Below are 15,176 nucleotides of genomic sequence, written 5' to 3' on the forward strand. Positions count from 1 at the left end.
GTTGTGTGTATGGCCATATAGTCTAGACCAGGCCAACAGGAACTATTGTCTGTTAGAATTTTTTTGTCAATGGGTGCTATACAGGGGCGGCTTAAAGGATCTACTTCCCTGTCATCAAACTGTTTTTTTTTTTATAAAAAAAAGTTCTGACTTTCAGAAATCAAAATACTGTCCCAGAACCATAGCAACTCCTTTCCTGTTAACTCAAATGTTACTCGATAGAAAAATAGCCCCCAACAAATGGCCATCCTATTGAATACATTGATGAGGTTTATTGATTTTTGTGGCCACCGCTGCTGCTTTCAGTGCTCCAGGATAGATAGATGGGCAAACTCATCGCTCGTCATCCCTCAACTTATTTATGATTTTACTTTTTGTTCCTTGCCATAGCCAAGTTTAGATTATTGCTCCTGGAAACGGTCCCGTAATGAACAACGACCCAGAGTTAGTCAAAAGGACAATAAGTTTGCTGAATATCGGTTCGTCCTGCTGCTGCAGTTCAGGTGATAAGCCCATTATAGGGGAAGTCAAAATTGCATGCTGCAGAGTGAGTCTTTAGCATTGTTCATTTTGGACAATAAGAGTGCGTTTGATTTTTCATTTTCATCTATCCCCAATTTATTAGACTATTTTACTTTTTTTTTTTTCTGTGACTGCTAGGGATTACGATGGTTGTTTGGATTTTTAATTAGAATCTTTTCAATGCGGGCTTGATTTCTTTATTAAAAATGGGGCTTCTGATGCTGTTCATCATCATGATAAAAATATGTAGACCAAATCGGATTTCAATGGGATTTATAGACTCGGTGGTTATTATGATTTTTTTTATCATTCTTTCAATTTTTCCGTATTCAACTGGAATTATTATTTTTCTTTTTCACTGCAATGGTTGATGGTAATTAAAGAGAATTAAAGAAAAAAATGGGAAAAATCAGATAGTCTTCAGTTCTTTTGGATGAGAATTGTATCTGTGCAAATTATAAACTTCCGCTGCTTCTGCATTAATTTAATTAAAAATGTACTCCGCCCATTCAAAAAAGGGGGGTAAAGTATAATAGTCGGGGAAAGACTGCAGGAACTGATTGTTTTTTGTTTTGCTCTCATAAAACTATCGCATGCAATAATATATACTTCATCAGACATATTGACAAGAAGCAAACACAGAGAAGAGGAAAAGATGAAAAATCTCAATTTAGGTCGTAGAGTCAATGAATGGCCCTACAGCTTTGTGAAAAAAGGGGTAGAAATGCAATATACATTTTACTTCTCTCTCCATTGATAGTGGAAAGAATTTTTTTTGTTTTCGATTGCTAGTGCATGGGAAGTGGTTTATGATGGTATGATGCTTTTAGGGCGATTTTTAATATTTTGCGAAGCATAAATTCCTAATTGCACCTTTCAATTCGCAAAGGCAACTTTAGAGCCTATAGTTTTCAAAAAGCGTACAGACTTTTTCAAATTTTAAAAATGTTTCTTTGTAGGGAACTAGGAAGCGAATACGCATTGAGAGTCCAGGATATTTTAAAAAAAGATTGCTGGTGGTGTTTCACACTGTAAAATTCCTATTAGTGCCCGTGCCTTTGAAACTAAAAACCAGGGTTTTTTTTATTAAAAGGCAATTTAAGTTTCCATAGGCTTTATATGGTACAATTGCATTCACCCGAAGTTGTGTTTTTTTTTTTCTGATAAAGTTGGTCCGAAGGCAGACATTTTAACAATTGTTAAAGTTGAAACATAATGTTTTTTTGAGAAAATGGCCAACACCTTAACGATAAGTTTTTTATGTGATGCTTTTAAATGAGCCTAAGGTAGATTTTTCGTGTACAGTGTTGATAACATTCATACACCTATCTATGATCTCTTACCTAAGTACTTGTACAATTTTACGTGTTGAAGACTTTAAAATGTGCACAAAAGAAGAGCGAATATTTCCTAGAACGAGCTGATCATAAAAAGAAACAAGGAAAATCTGAAGTATACTTTACTTTACAAACTATCCCACAGTGTCTTGTCCGCGGTACTTCCGCCTGTCCTTGAAAAAAAAACTTAAGTGGATTACGGAAGGCAGCGACTTAATTAAATAATACACACAATAAATTTAGGTAATAAACTGCGAGGGTTTTTATAAAAAACGGGTTTCAGTGATCATTGTCAATTTTGATTTGTAAGGCTGCCATATTTGACCAAAGTGGACATAATATGTCCATCTTGTTTTTTGCTTTTGAAAAATTAAATGTCGGAAGATAACACCTTTTTATGTGTACTGTGGCTAAAGTCTCCTTCCTTTGGGGTTCATGTCTGATAAGCTCTTGCCTAGCTCTTGCTAGGATACTCTTTGATGAAGTGAAGCCAAGAATTAATAGGTTTGGTAACGCTCCTGTCCCTTACAGAAACTCCTGTCAGTTAAAGACAGGGAAGTGACGGAAATAATCTATTAAGAATCCATCTCGAAAGGTATAGTAGGTCCACGAGAAGCCTCAACTTGGTTGTAGACACACTTTGAAGAAGATGGTCTCCATTCGGTTCTATCTGTACACAATGTACTCAGCAGTGTGCTTCTGATAAGAGAGATAAAATAATCTCTTTTATAACTCGTTCCCACTCCAAGTACTTACCCTTGATTAATGATAAGAAGCAGAAACTTAAACTGCAACAATTTTTCGCTTCCCCATTTATGATGTTTTGTTTGCAAGACTCAAATTCCAATGTTGTTGCAGATTGCAGTTCTGTGCTTTGCTAGTTTTGGTGCACTTTGTACCACTATAAATTGCTGCATACTTTTAGGCATTGGGAAATGAGTTTCAATTTAAATTCAATAATTTGAGCTAAACAATAAAATAAGATAATATTCGTTTAGGCAATTCCATGGTACAAGGCTGAACAAAAAGTTAGCGGAATGAAGGGGTGGGAGAGCCTTTGGATTAAGTTTTTTCCTCATATTATTTGGACATTCATTAGAGAAAACAGAAAACTATACCACGTTTAATTTTTTACCAATGTTAAAAATGGATTAGGCTTAAGAAATTTGCTAGATTTCCTCCTCCTTCTGCGATCACGTTACGTCTGTTGGTTTCTAAAAAGAATTTTGCTTTCCTTAACTCGTAAGCTTTAATAAGACGATCACTTGAAATCATATCTTAAATTTTGTTAAAAAAATTCGTTCGTCGCTAAAGCTAAAAAGCTCTTATTTTTATAACAGCTTATTGGCCTGTCTTGAAGTCACTCAATGACAGTAAATTTTTTGAATAACAGTTTTGTGCCTAGGCTCCGGAATTGCCTGCGGAGGACCACGGTAAATTCTTGAAGTTCAAAAAACAAGTTGAAAAGTCTTTTTATCATACTATAGAACCAACGAGGAAGAAACTAAAGTTTAACCCCCGCAGATAAAAAATAAATTCCTTATAGAAACCCGACATCAAAAAATCCTTCAAACGCCTTCCCAAATCCAAACTAATTATATCCAACGTTTATTGTGATCTCATACACAACACAGAACCGGAAACTTCCCTCCCGACAAAATTTCATTAAAAAGTTATTGTGAATCACACTTTGCTCAAAGCGTATAATATTAAAAAGAAAGAGTCTTTCCTTTTTTTTTCTACTCGCATCTAATGATAGACCATTTAACTGGCAAGTGGGTTTTTCGTTTAATAACATCAATGTACACGACCATTCAAGACCTTACCGACCGACCGACCGACCGACACGGCAAAATCTTAACCTATCATTAAAAATGAAATTACGTTTCAGCTAAAATAGTCAACGGTTGTGTGTGATGCGCGACATCAGAGACCGATATCTATGATGCGACTTTAGCCTTGCGGCAATTTTCATTTCCACTTTAATGCAAAAACCAGTGAAAATAAACTTAGTAGGTACTTGAGTTTTATGGTGACTGTTTGTCTGTCGCCAGGGTAAGTAAACATCATCTATCTATGCAATGTGTGTGATTTTGATTTAAATAAACTCAAGAAAGTATGGTAGTATCGTCTTCATCTTGATTCCAAGCAAGAACTATCAAGTTTGATGTTTACGTATGCATTACATCAACCGAATATATGCAGGGGCACATTACCAACTTAAAGGCATTTATGATTTGGTTCATATTTGGAATTCAAATCTTCTTTTAAATCGACTCAAGTGTATATATGTATTGTAATGTACATATGTTAAAAAGGGATACAAATAGATGGAATTCCAAGGACTCCAAAGAGGAAATGTTAAACTTAAACTTGAAACAGCTTGCGAAAAGGAAACGTTTCTGGTGATTATATGATGGAGTGGCAGTGAATGCCAAGTGTTCGTCCCTTTACGCCTTTGATTGTTGAAATAATGGATACAGTCATTCACATGAGAATAGATACAGCAATAATTTTAGAATGTTACTTTAAAATAATGTACGATTCTGAGCGATAATTCTATCAAATATTCACAATTAACCTGTAAATATAGTTTTGTAATACGATTATACGTAGTTCACAATAGTGCAGAAAAATTGATGTTGAGGAAACTGGAGGACATTTTTACTACTTTCTCGCTCCATTGGTAGAGTTATTAAGCAACATTTTGTGACCTTTTCAGCGCTATACCCTTTTCGTAACACTCTCGATAGCTTTTTAGGGTTGCCAATGACATACAAGTTTCCAATGTTCAAGTAGCAACCCTATTTTCTGAATTTTCAGTATCATTTTGGTTTTGATTTGAAACAAAATTACGCTTAAGGACATAGCAGTCCTCTATTATATTCTTAAATTTGTTTAGAAATCTTATTTCTTTATTTTATTAAAATGTCTCTATTTAAACGACTAAGACTGTAAATCACAAATGCAATGGAACGTCTTTCACAGAACTGAGCAAATGCCCCAAAGGTTGGAATTTCTAGGGGTTGAATCTCGGCAGAAGCCTATATCCATTTACCCTACCCCTCCTGGTTGACTTCCCCACCAAACAAAAAACACATATCCGGCGTGACAGAGCAATACCCAGAACCAAATGCAATTTTGCGGTTTCGCAATGAATTTCCAATTGATTGAACAGAAAACTAAATTTGTACGATTCCGGTCCTGTGGTTTATGTCCCGCAAGAGAGGTGGCAGGACCTTTCCTGGGATTGCTACCCATCATTTGCATATATGTATAGTTTATGTCTCTGTTGTCTACTACATCCAGAGCAGATCAATCAATTTCAATCATTTTCGACGGCGACGGACGGCAAGCTGTGCACGCGCAGGAAGCTCAATTAGTGCATGCCTCACAGACGCAAGTGATGTTTAAAATTTCGAAATGAAAGTCCTTTAAAACAAACATGGAAATATGGAAGAAATACTAGTTTAAAGAGTGAAAGGCATATATTCCCTCGGATAATTTTGTTGTATGGTAAAATTTTTGATAGCTTTTTGTATGTAAACAACTCGTCCTCAGGCCAGCTTATCGTTGCTGAATCCATTTGGATGATAGCCAAGTCGCATATAATTTTGCTTACTTTATCTCTGGATATCCATTGCTTGTCTGTCGCATAATTATTACTCTGTTAACAGCCAACAGTTGGGTGGTCCAATGCAGATTTGCGGGTTCAGGCTTTCATTAATTTTTATGTGACATTTGAAGTTGAGAAAGAGAGAGAGATACAGCGTTTGGGATATTGCCAGAAATTGCGAATAAAGTTCATCTCTTCTTTTTCAAAAGCTAACTTAATTTCGTCAATTTCAAGGCGCCCTTTTCATGATGCACGTACGTACAGTGAAAGTCAATTTCTACGATATGGACATCACTCTTGGAGAGAAATTTTTATCTATAACCTAACACGTTCCGGGTCCATTATCTGCTTTAGTCAGTTTGTGTCCAAAAAGTCACATTCAATATGACAAACCAGGACGTTGTTGGTTGTGGGCGAGATAGAAGTTTTCCATCAGCTCCACTGTTTCGGTGTGAGGATGTGACTTGCTAAATTATGATTATGTTAATTATTATTATTTGCCTTTGTTGTGTGCCGTTCTGGACGCACATGGACAATTGAATAATTCAAAGTGTAATCTTGTTTGAGAATCTCTTCAGTATGGTGTCGTATATTGTATAATGTGGACTGTATGCGAATGGCTATTCCAGAACAATAAGCAAATGTTTCATTATTTGGAGAGCGGTATACGAAACTGGCAGAGTGAATGGTGATGATGTACATTGGCAGTTTAATCGAAGCAATTGTGTCCTGAGAGCGAGGAGTTATGCCAGAATGAATAAATTTAATTTGATGGGGATTTTAATTGGAATTGGATTTTTTATTATATTAACAAGAAATTGTTGCTGCACGGATGAACTGCAGACTAATTATGAGTACAGGTGGTTATTAATTTTGATATTTTTGACATTTATTGAATTTGCTTAACAAATAGATTGGTATGGTTTGTTTGTCAAAGAAGATTTAATGATCCTGATTGCAAATACCTGGATAATCTTGTGCTGTTGTTGAATGTTAAGCAAGAAGCTTATGAGCCATACAACTATTTAAACCTTTGACTTAACTTCTTTTTTTTAGAGTAAAGGTTTTAATTGTGGTTTGTGAAATATTTCATAAATTTATTGATTGTACTACAATCTAATCCACAGATTAGATTTATTTGACCGCTGAACCAAAGCCTTCTGAGGAGGGATCAAAAGATAAATGAGCTATACGACCACCATTTTATTAAAAGGAAGTGGTTTCATTGTTCTGAACATTGTTTTTAAGTTCGATCCAATAAGTCAAATAGAAAAATTTAAAAATGCAATTTGGTTGTCCAACCGCATTCATATTTTACAACAATCGTATTTTAAATTACATATTTCATAAATTTAAAAGGATTTTCTGCCACATTTTTGTCTACATTTTTCCAATTCTAACTTAAGTTTTAAGCATTTTCTCCTTTTTCCCATTGATAGAAAATTAATTAATTACATTTTTCTTTCCAATGTTTGGTAATAAATCTCAATGAGCTATCGCGGCTTTCGGTATTTCCCAATTAATTTTCTCCTTAACGTTATCCTTTCCATGGATGAAAACTAAAGTGCACTTTTCGCTTTTTGTTTTCGATCCAAAATAAAAATGGAAACCTTTTTCTTATCGAATTTATTTCCAGCACAAATTGCATCGCAATCTTCTTATATCCAATGTTGCAAGAAAAAAGGACTTCCTTTTTTCTCTTCAATTTGAGAATTCAATAAAAGAATTTTCAACTCCGTAAACTCGAGACCCGCCCAAGGCAACTCCTAGATTTTTATTCGGGTAATTTTAACACAAAACTTTTTTCTCTTTATTCTTTTTAAAAATGGTTTAACTTAACATGTCCAAGTCCAGTCAGACATGGTAACAGGATATAAGGATCGCTCAAGGGCATAAGTCCAGACCCAAACTACATACATACATATACACTGGACTAGTTATGCCTAAAAATACTTCCAATATCTAACGAAATAATCGACTGTAGTTGTTGCTTTTTTTTTGTCTGGACTGAAGTAAGATATCGAGAGTGAACAAATAAAGTAATATAAGACAGATGAATGGGTAGGGGGGTGTTATTGGCAAAACATAAATTCTACACAGGATCAGGACCAGGGCTATTGTATAAGGAAGTCAAAAAAAAAAGAAAGAACGAAAAAAACAACATATCCTCTGCTAAGGAAGTTTGGTTTTGTTTGGGTATTTTTCAACACAACTTGATTTACAGTGTGTGCAAGGATATAATAGAATTTATTTTTGTGGTCTTCAAAGGCTGAATGAGTCCCAACAACCAACAACAAGGACAACATTTCGGAAGTCGTCGAAGCAAGAATATTATAGCAGCAAGAAGATGAAAGAGAAATCGGTGTCCATTTCAGCTTTAAAGATTAATTTAAACTCGGTTACATTCTGATAATTTTGGGGAAAGAAAATCTTTTTTATTTGTTTATTTTTAAAAGAAGAAAGAATCTTTTTTGTAAAGCATAAAAAGTCGTGTGATGGTAAAGAGACTTTGGTTCAAGATTTCGAAATTCGATTTAACGCTATTTTGAGCAATTTAAGGATAGATAAAAAAAAATACAGAACAGTAAGTGAACGTGTAGTCGTATGAAGAAGTCGTCTTGTAAGAACAAAAAGGGTTTTTTTATTGGAATCGTTGAAATGCATTCGGGGATGAAATATACATTGAGCTGTGAATATGATTTACCTATGTCGAATTAAAATGGAAAGAGAAACCGCATATAAAAAATGAATTCTACACAAATTTATATATTTTTAAGAGATTTTCGATAGAATATGATTCTATATGAAAATAGAGGAAACGATTCTTGCAAAATGTTTGCGTAGTGGTAAAAACGACGAATTTTGAAACTCCTTCTAATATCATAATTCGGTGATTCTCAGCTAAGCTTGAATTAAACTCTATATTCCAACACTTTCTTTTTGAGTTTCCTTTCAGTCCAAAAACCTACAGCATTTCCATGGTAAAACTTCAGTTTTTTTGTAACTGCAGTTTAATGCCATAATTGACTTACTTTCTTAAAAAACTTAAACTACTTTGGTATAACTCCTCAAAAAAAGGTCAATGGTCTAAATATTTATTAACTGCATTAACTTGAGTCTAGTTTAAGTCATTTACTCAGTTTTGACACCAGTGTAGTTTAACTTTTAGTCAGTGAGGATTTTGATTTCAAGAATCCATACAATATTTAAGACAAAAGTCTTAAGTTAACCCAATTTATTATAACAAAAGCCTTTCAACTGATCAGAGCCTCAAACGCAGTCAGAAAGCACTGCAGTAGCTTAAAACTTTCAAAACGTTTTCGAAGAAATAAAATTGATTGAAAGACAGAACGCTTAAATCAATTTAACTCGATTTTTAATTTCGATTTCACTCGACTTCTGGAACATAGCTGCAAATTTTTAAAAAGAACTCCTCAATTCATAGAAGTTCAGCCCTATCGAGGTATTCGTTCGGAGAGAGTTCCGAAACGATAGCCCATTCCGATCGGAACTTACATTTCTTTCAAGCTATCCACTTCTGAACAAAAAAATAAAGTATACAATCGCATTCATTTGACACATGTATCAGCGTGATTTATTCAATAAACAAAAATCCGTGTGATGCTCAAGTTTTCTTAATTTCAACCAACCTCTCTTGCTGAGGCTTTGTCGCTGTTTTTTTATTAATTCACACTAAAAAATCAAAATTATGTTTATGTTTTTATATTTTTTTTTTGTTTCTGTGAAATTCAACAACTACTGAAATTCCACAACTATTTTGTGTCGGAGAATTTCCGATGAAATTCAAAGCACAACTGTCAAAAAGACTTTGCTGAACACACTTCATCGCAATGCGTTGATGGGAGCCATGTTTCATCGGAATATTCTCCGATATGTCAAACGGAACAGATACCTCGATAGAAAATTCTCCGATTTCGAACAAATCGGAAAAAAAATTTCTCCGAACGGACACCTCGATAGGACTGATTTATTCGAAAACTTTATCGAATTTTCGGTCGCAGTTATTATTTCCGTGTGATTAATCATTTCCTTCTGAACGCCACTCTTGGTTGTTTAAAAAAATTGGGAATCTTTTAGCACACATTTTGGGCAAATTCTTAAAAAGGCTTTTTACCCTTAAAAGATCATATTTACTCATGAACTAATGAGGCAAGTGTAATCTTGTTAAACGGCTTGTTAGTTTCTTGCATACAACTTCGCGTCACTTGAATAGAAACAACAATTTTTCTTTAGAAAATACCGATTGGCGCTTCGGTGAGGTAACTTAGTAGATTTTTGGTTTTGCATTTTCAAAGAGGAACTTTTAATAAACAATGTTGTAAAAACAAAAAACCCAAAACAGAAACCGTATGGCTACTAGTTGCGTTTTTTCGCATTACTTCACAAAAAACAGTGTTTTTTTTGCGTCACTTGAATAGAAACAAGTTCTTAAATTAGATAAAAATGATGAAAAATCATGGACAACACTAATTTTAGTAAAGCAGTCTTAAACTTTGACATTATTTGCACATTATAACCAATTATGGGCTACGAGCTACCATTAGGCATCACAGAAAATGCATAAATAGCAGCTAGCATTGCAAATGCACTTGCACTATGCAAAATCGCGAAAGATATTGAAAAAATTGCCAAATTTGTATGAGAATATTTTTGAAAAATCGTAAACTAGTGATTGAATAAAAAAATAAGACAGGTGAGACCCAAATCAAGTGCAGAGAAAAAAAAATTTTAAAAACTAGCGGCAATTTCCTTCACCTTGCCGCTAAAATCGGTCAAAAACGTGGTGTTAGTGCGATGGTAATGTGTTGGTTTGTTCCATCATGGAAGTTATAAAAGGTGCACAACATTTAAAAAGCCTCAAAATGCAAAATAACAACATTTTAAGTTCTACTAAGATTACAAAAAAGTTAACTATTTTATAGTTGCATTCGAACTGAAAAGAAGTGAGGTAAAGAGCAAACTTTTACAAAGAAATAATGGAAGAAGCTCTTGGGAAGTTTAGGAACGTGGAAAAACAACCCTCTTAGAGATTGCACAAGGAGAGTTCCAGAAAAAAACAACGCAATAGAAACAAAACAGATGCATTCCGGATGAAAACGAAAGTTTATTTCACTTATTCAAACCTTAAATTGTAGAAAATGTCATTTTGTTAATTTGTAAGAAGTTACCAAACACTATAGTGACTTTCTCCAATTAGGTCCACGATTGTGTACAGTACAAGTGCATTTTCAATGTTTAATTATATTTATGCATTTTCTCTGATGCCTAATGGTAGCTCGTAGCCCATAATTGGTTATAATGTGCAAATAATGTCAAAGTTTAAGACTGCTTTACTAAAATTAGTGTTGTCCATGATTTTTCATCATTTTTATCTAATTTAAGAACTTGTTTCTATTCAAGTGACGCAAAAAAAAAACACTGTTTTTTGTGAAGTAATGCGAAAAAACGCAACTAGTAGCCATACGGTTTCTGTTTTGGGTTTTTTGTTTTTACAACATTGTTTATTAAAAGTTCCTCTTTGAAAATGCAAAACCAAAAATCTACTAAGTTACCTCACCGAAGCGCCAATCGGTATTTTCTAAAGAAAAATTGTTGTTTCTATTCAAGTGACGCGAAGTGTATGTCGCCAAAAATATAAGCCCTCGTAGTTATCGTATGAACCAATCGTGTACGTAAACCAAACATAAGTTTATAGCGTCCTTCAAATCTCCGAAATAAGTTTAGAAAAATGTGTTCTTCAAATTCTATTAAGCCTTTAAATTATGCAAATCTACTTCAAAATCATTTTTGTGGCCATTTCTTGACGAATTTAATAAGTTTTATAAAAAACTTAAATGCCCTTTATGAACTTTATGAAATAAATAACATCATTTTATATTGCTTTTTATCACTTTCGTGATTGAGCTCATCTTAAGCCTTACTATCTTGAATTAATGTAGCTTAACCATCTTGACCAACTTCTGAATATCATTAGCCTTTTCCCTTTCAAGTTCCAGTTTATAATTTCTCCTATTACAAAGTCAATACAAATTCTTGACACAACTGCAGAATCCATTTGTAAAAACTAATTTTAAACTATTCGTTCCCATTTTCGAATTGCAATAAGTACCTACCTACCTTCTTCTTGCACCAGTTTTTAATGATTCAATGATCACACTTTAATCACACACCTCTTCTTCTACTACCACCCTGTACTTAGTCATAAGCTGTTAGCACCATTTCCCTGTCATTAACACTCATCTCATTACACATTCCAGTAGTGTCGTTGCTTTTTCTGTGTCTCTTCACTGTATGCTTACAAAGCTCAATTTAATTTCCCGGCAATTGCGCTGCTCCCAAAAACAATTCATAATTAAAAATTATTCTCCGTAATTATTTTTCACTCCCATCGCCATCACCAGCTTGAACAAAGAAAAAAGCACTCTTCTGCTCCAGACGACACCCTGTTTCGGCTCATCCCTTAATGATGACAACTTTTCCTTTTTACACAAAACGGTGAACAATACGAAAAAATTATCAACTCCATCCCCCGCGAAAAACGTGACTTATTGCTCACGCATTCATGAATACGTATAGAAAGCCTCTAACGGCAACTCAAAAACGCTGGCAACGACGACGACAACGAGTGAAAGTGATTGTCGTGTTGGAGCTCCTTCTCCATTCACAACAAAAATTACTACAACTGGCCAATTGTTATCAAGAATTGTTTTATCCCTTCGATTTTTCCCCCATAAGAGTGTCCCCCTATTTAAGTCGATTATCTGCTCTGTACTGTCTGCAAAGTTTTGGGTTATTGTATCCTTCAGTTTGCAAACGAAAAAAAAAAATTGGTATTGGAAATCATTTATCATTGTTATGCGATAAAAAGCTGACTTTTAACGGACCATTTAACTCCTCCTATCCTTGTTTTTATTCACAATCTACAACAAAAATTGCTATGACTTCCTTAAACAGCCCAAACTTATTGCTTTCGCATTTTTTTTTTATCTCTTTTGCAGAACTTCATCGTTCGCAGTTCCAGTCAACCGAGCACGATGGCCGTATCGGTGCGGCTTCCTCCCGATACAGGACCATACATTGAACACTACCTGATTCAATCGAATGGCGGCGTGCTTAGTTTGGAAAGCTCACGCTTCAAATTCGATTCTATTCCTGCATTGATTGCTCACTACGCCCAATGTTGCGATGAACTGCCAGTTCAACTTATCTTGCCGCGAGCTCTTCGAGAGGCTAACAATCGCCAACAGTTGTCGTCGCTAGCTCTGTTGGGTCAAGAGTTCTGGAGGTATCCCATGTCAAGCTCCAATCCCAATGAAGCCAAGTCGCCGAACTCACTCACGGACACTTCTGGCATAGGGATGACAGTGTTTAGCTCAGCGTCCAATACACATAATCAGCAACTGAGTACAGCAAAGCTTTTCAGTCCAACAAATCAATTGGCTGGATTGTTTAGTCCATTGGGCACTCCATCTGATACCGCCTCAAGCATGAGCAGCTTTACAACAAGTGGAGGTCAGAATATGCAGCTGATGAGTCCTGAATCTGTGGACAGTGTTATTCTGACGATGTCGCCAGTTGATGCTGGTAACAATCGTGCTTTGGGAGTAGGCGGAGTTTGTGGTGATACGAAATTGTCGACTTTCAAATCAACGTCACAACAAAAACTATCGAGCATGGACAATGGAATCAGGCCACAGCGTCCAACACCACCAAACACGCTAAACTTGGCACCGCGTAAGCCCCCAGCCCCTCCTGTACGATGGTCAAAGCCACTCACTCCCAATAGCCCAGTTCCTCCAATTGATCATTTTGCAGTCACAACACCAACCACCTACTGCGTGGACATCAAGAATCAGCAACAATTCGTTGAGCTCATATCACCCCCTAGCCAAAACAATGCAACTTTTCAAACCTTCTCCAAGCGTCTGTCACCTGAGGGCGAATGTAAGGACACACTTTCTTCTCAGGGCTCATCGAATAACCGCTGGAACTCACAAAGTAGCAAGGACTCAAACCAGAGCCAGAAGAAAATTCTCTCGCCCAGTTCGACGACAGGAAGCAGCAGCAATGGAAAGCAGAGAAAACTCAAGCAACGCAAGGAATCCAAGCATTACCAGGAATGCGATATTTTAGAAAGTCAGCAAATCTATTGTCGCAGTGCGTTGGGTGATAAAATCAGTGATTATGAGGACCTGTGGTCACAGGATCCAAGTGAAAGGGCTGGATTATTGTCAACTTTCCGCCCGCCGGATGGAACGCATGGCAAGAGGCCAGATTTATTAGCTGAAACTCGTAAGTTCAAATGGCATATTCTTTTCAAAAACTTATTCTAATTCATTTCTTTTTGTTTTTGCAGCTACAATTACATCCCTGAATTGCAACATTCTCTCGCCTGCGAACTCAGTAAGCTCTTCAGCTAGCCCGCCCTCAGAACCCCTACAGACTCCCACTGCTTGCCCAACGACGACGATAACAACCACAGTCTCGGAAACGACAACTGATTTGCTTAGTCCGCTCGATGCCAATAAGAATTTTATCCAGGTTCAAGCTGAAACTCATTCACGAAGTAGATCTGGTCTAGCACTTCCACTGACCAATGAAGATGCTCTTAAAGCATCCGAATCGGATACAACACCAACAGCTCAAACGCCTGTTAGCTCCCGCAGCAAACAAGGCAGTCCGTTCTACGCTGAGCCCGCAGATGCGTTGCGAGCAGCTGGATTGACAGCCAGCATCCTTCGTCGTTCACAGCGTGGTGCTCTTTTGCCTGCGAATCATCGGCACTCTGAGCCTCCGAAAGGTGGAATCGCTCGAACACCAGTCTGTCCCGTGCTAGTGCCCTCTGAAATCGAAAAAATTGCAGGAAGCCTCGATGAGCTAAAGAAAAAGCAACAACAGCACCCGTCAAAGCGACCACGTGGACGAAACGATCACTGGCAAATCGACAGCAGCTGGGAGTTCATGGGAAAGAACGATGAAAATGAACCCGAATACGGGGATTACGACTCTGAGGAGCAATGGAGTGGAGTTCCAGTACAGAAAAACCCTAGTCAGTTAAACGGTGAGAACAAAGAGAACAAGGACCGACCCATCACAGTTCATCAGATCATTGCTAAACGTTTGCCAGATTTAAATCTTCCCGAATTGGTTCGATGTTCGACGCCACAACAACAGCAAATTAAAGAAAACAAGATTGACAATCAAAATGGCGGTTTCCGACTTTCGTCGTATGATAATGTAGAAAAGAGTTTTCCATTTTCATACTTCAATGGAATGGATTCTGGACAGTCAGATGATGGGACAGTGTTTTCAGAACCATGGGATAGCACTCAATGGGATTCGTTTCTTCCGCCAGATGGTAAGTGATTGTAGTAAATTGTTTTTAGGGATTTTTTTACGTTTGTTGTTTCTTTTTTTTATTTAATTTTTAAGAATCAATCACCTCGGAATCAATTCATCTATCTAAGTGTCGACCAACGCTTATGTCTGAAGATGAATCTACAATTGTTGAGGATATTAGCACCAAAGATAGTCAAGGCACATTAAAAGCACATAGGCCAAGGTATCAAGCAACTAATCAAAAAGTTGCCACCATATTACGGAATCCCAGTATGAGGGACAGGGAGATTTTGTGTAAGTAATAGATCATTAGACTTAATAGTTAATCGTAGTTTACAATC

The 15,176-nt window shown here is 36.2% G+C and overlaps 1 protein-coding gene across 4 annotated transcripts in view; it reads left to right on the forward strand.

The window, feature by feature from the left end:
• Positions 1-15,176, forward strand: part of LOC129918050 (protein sprint) — a 145,730-nt gene that overhangs the window by 107,105 nt on the left and 23,449 nt on the right. For 3 of the 4 annotated variants that reach the window (XM_055998374.1, XM_055998375.1, XM_055998372.1), the window contains exons 4-6: positions 12,495-13,788; positions 13,853-14,854; positions 14,929-15,129. In XM_055998374.1, coding sequence (XP_055854349.1) covers positions 12,495-13,788; positions 13,853-14,854; positions 14,929-15,129 — 2,497 coding nt within the window. The remainder of the gene's footprint in view (positions 1-12,494; positions 13,789-13,852; positions 14,855-14,928; positions 15,130-15,176) is intronic. The other variant, XM_055998373.1, reaches the window with a different exon arrangement.

This window comes from Episyrphus balteatus, chromosome 4 (assembly GCF_945859705.1).
Source record: "Episyrphus balteatus chromosome 4, idEpiBalt1.1, whole genome shotgun sequence".
NCBI classification, from domain to species: domain Eukaryota; kingdom Metazoa; phylum Arthropoda; class Insecta; order Diptera; family Syrphidae; genus Episyrphus; species Episyrphus balteatus.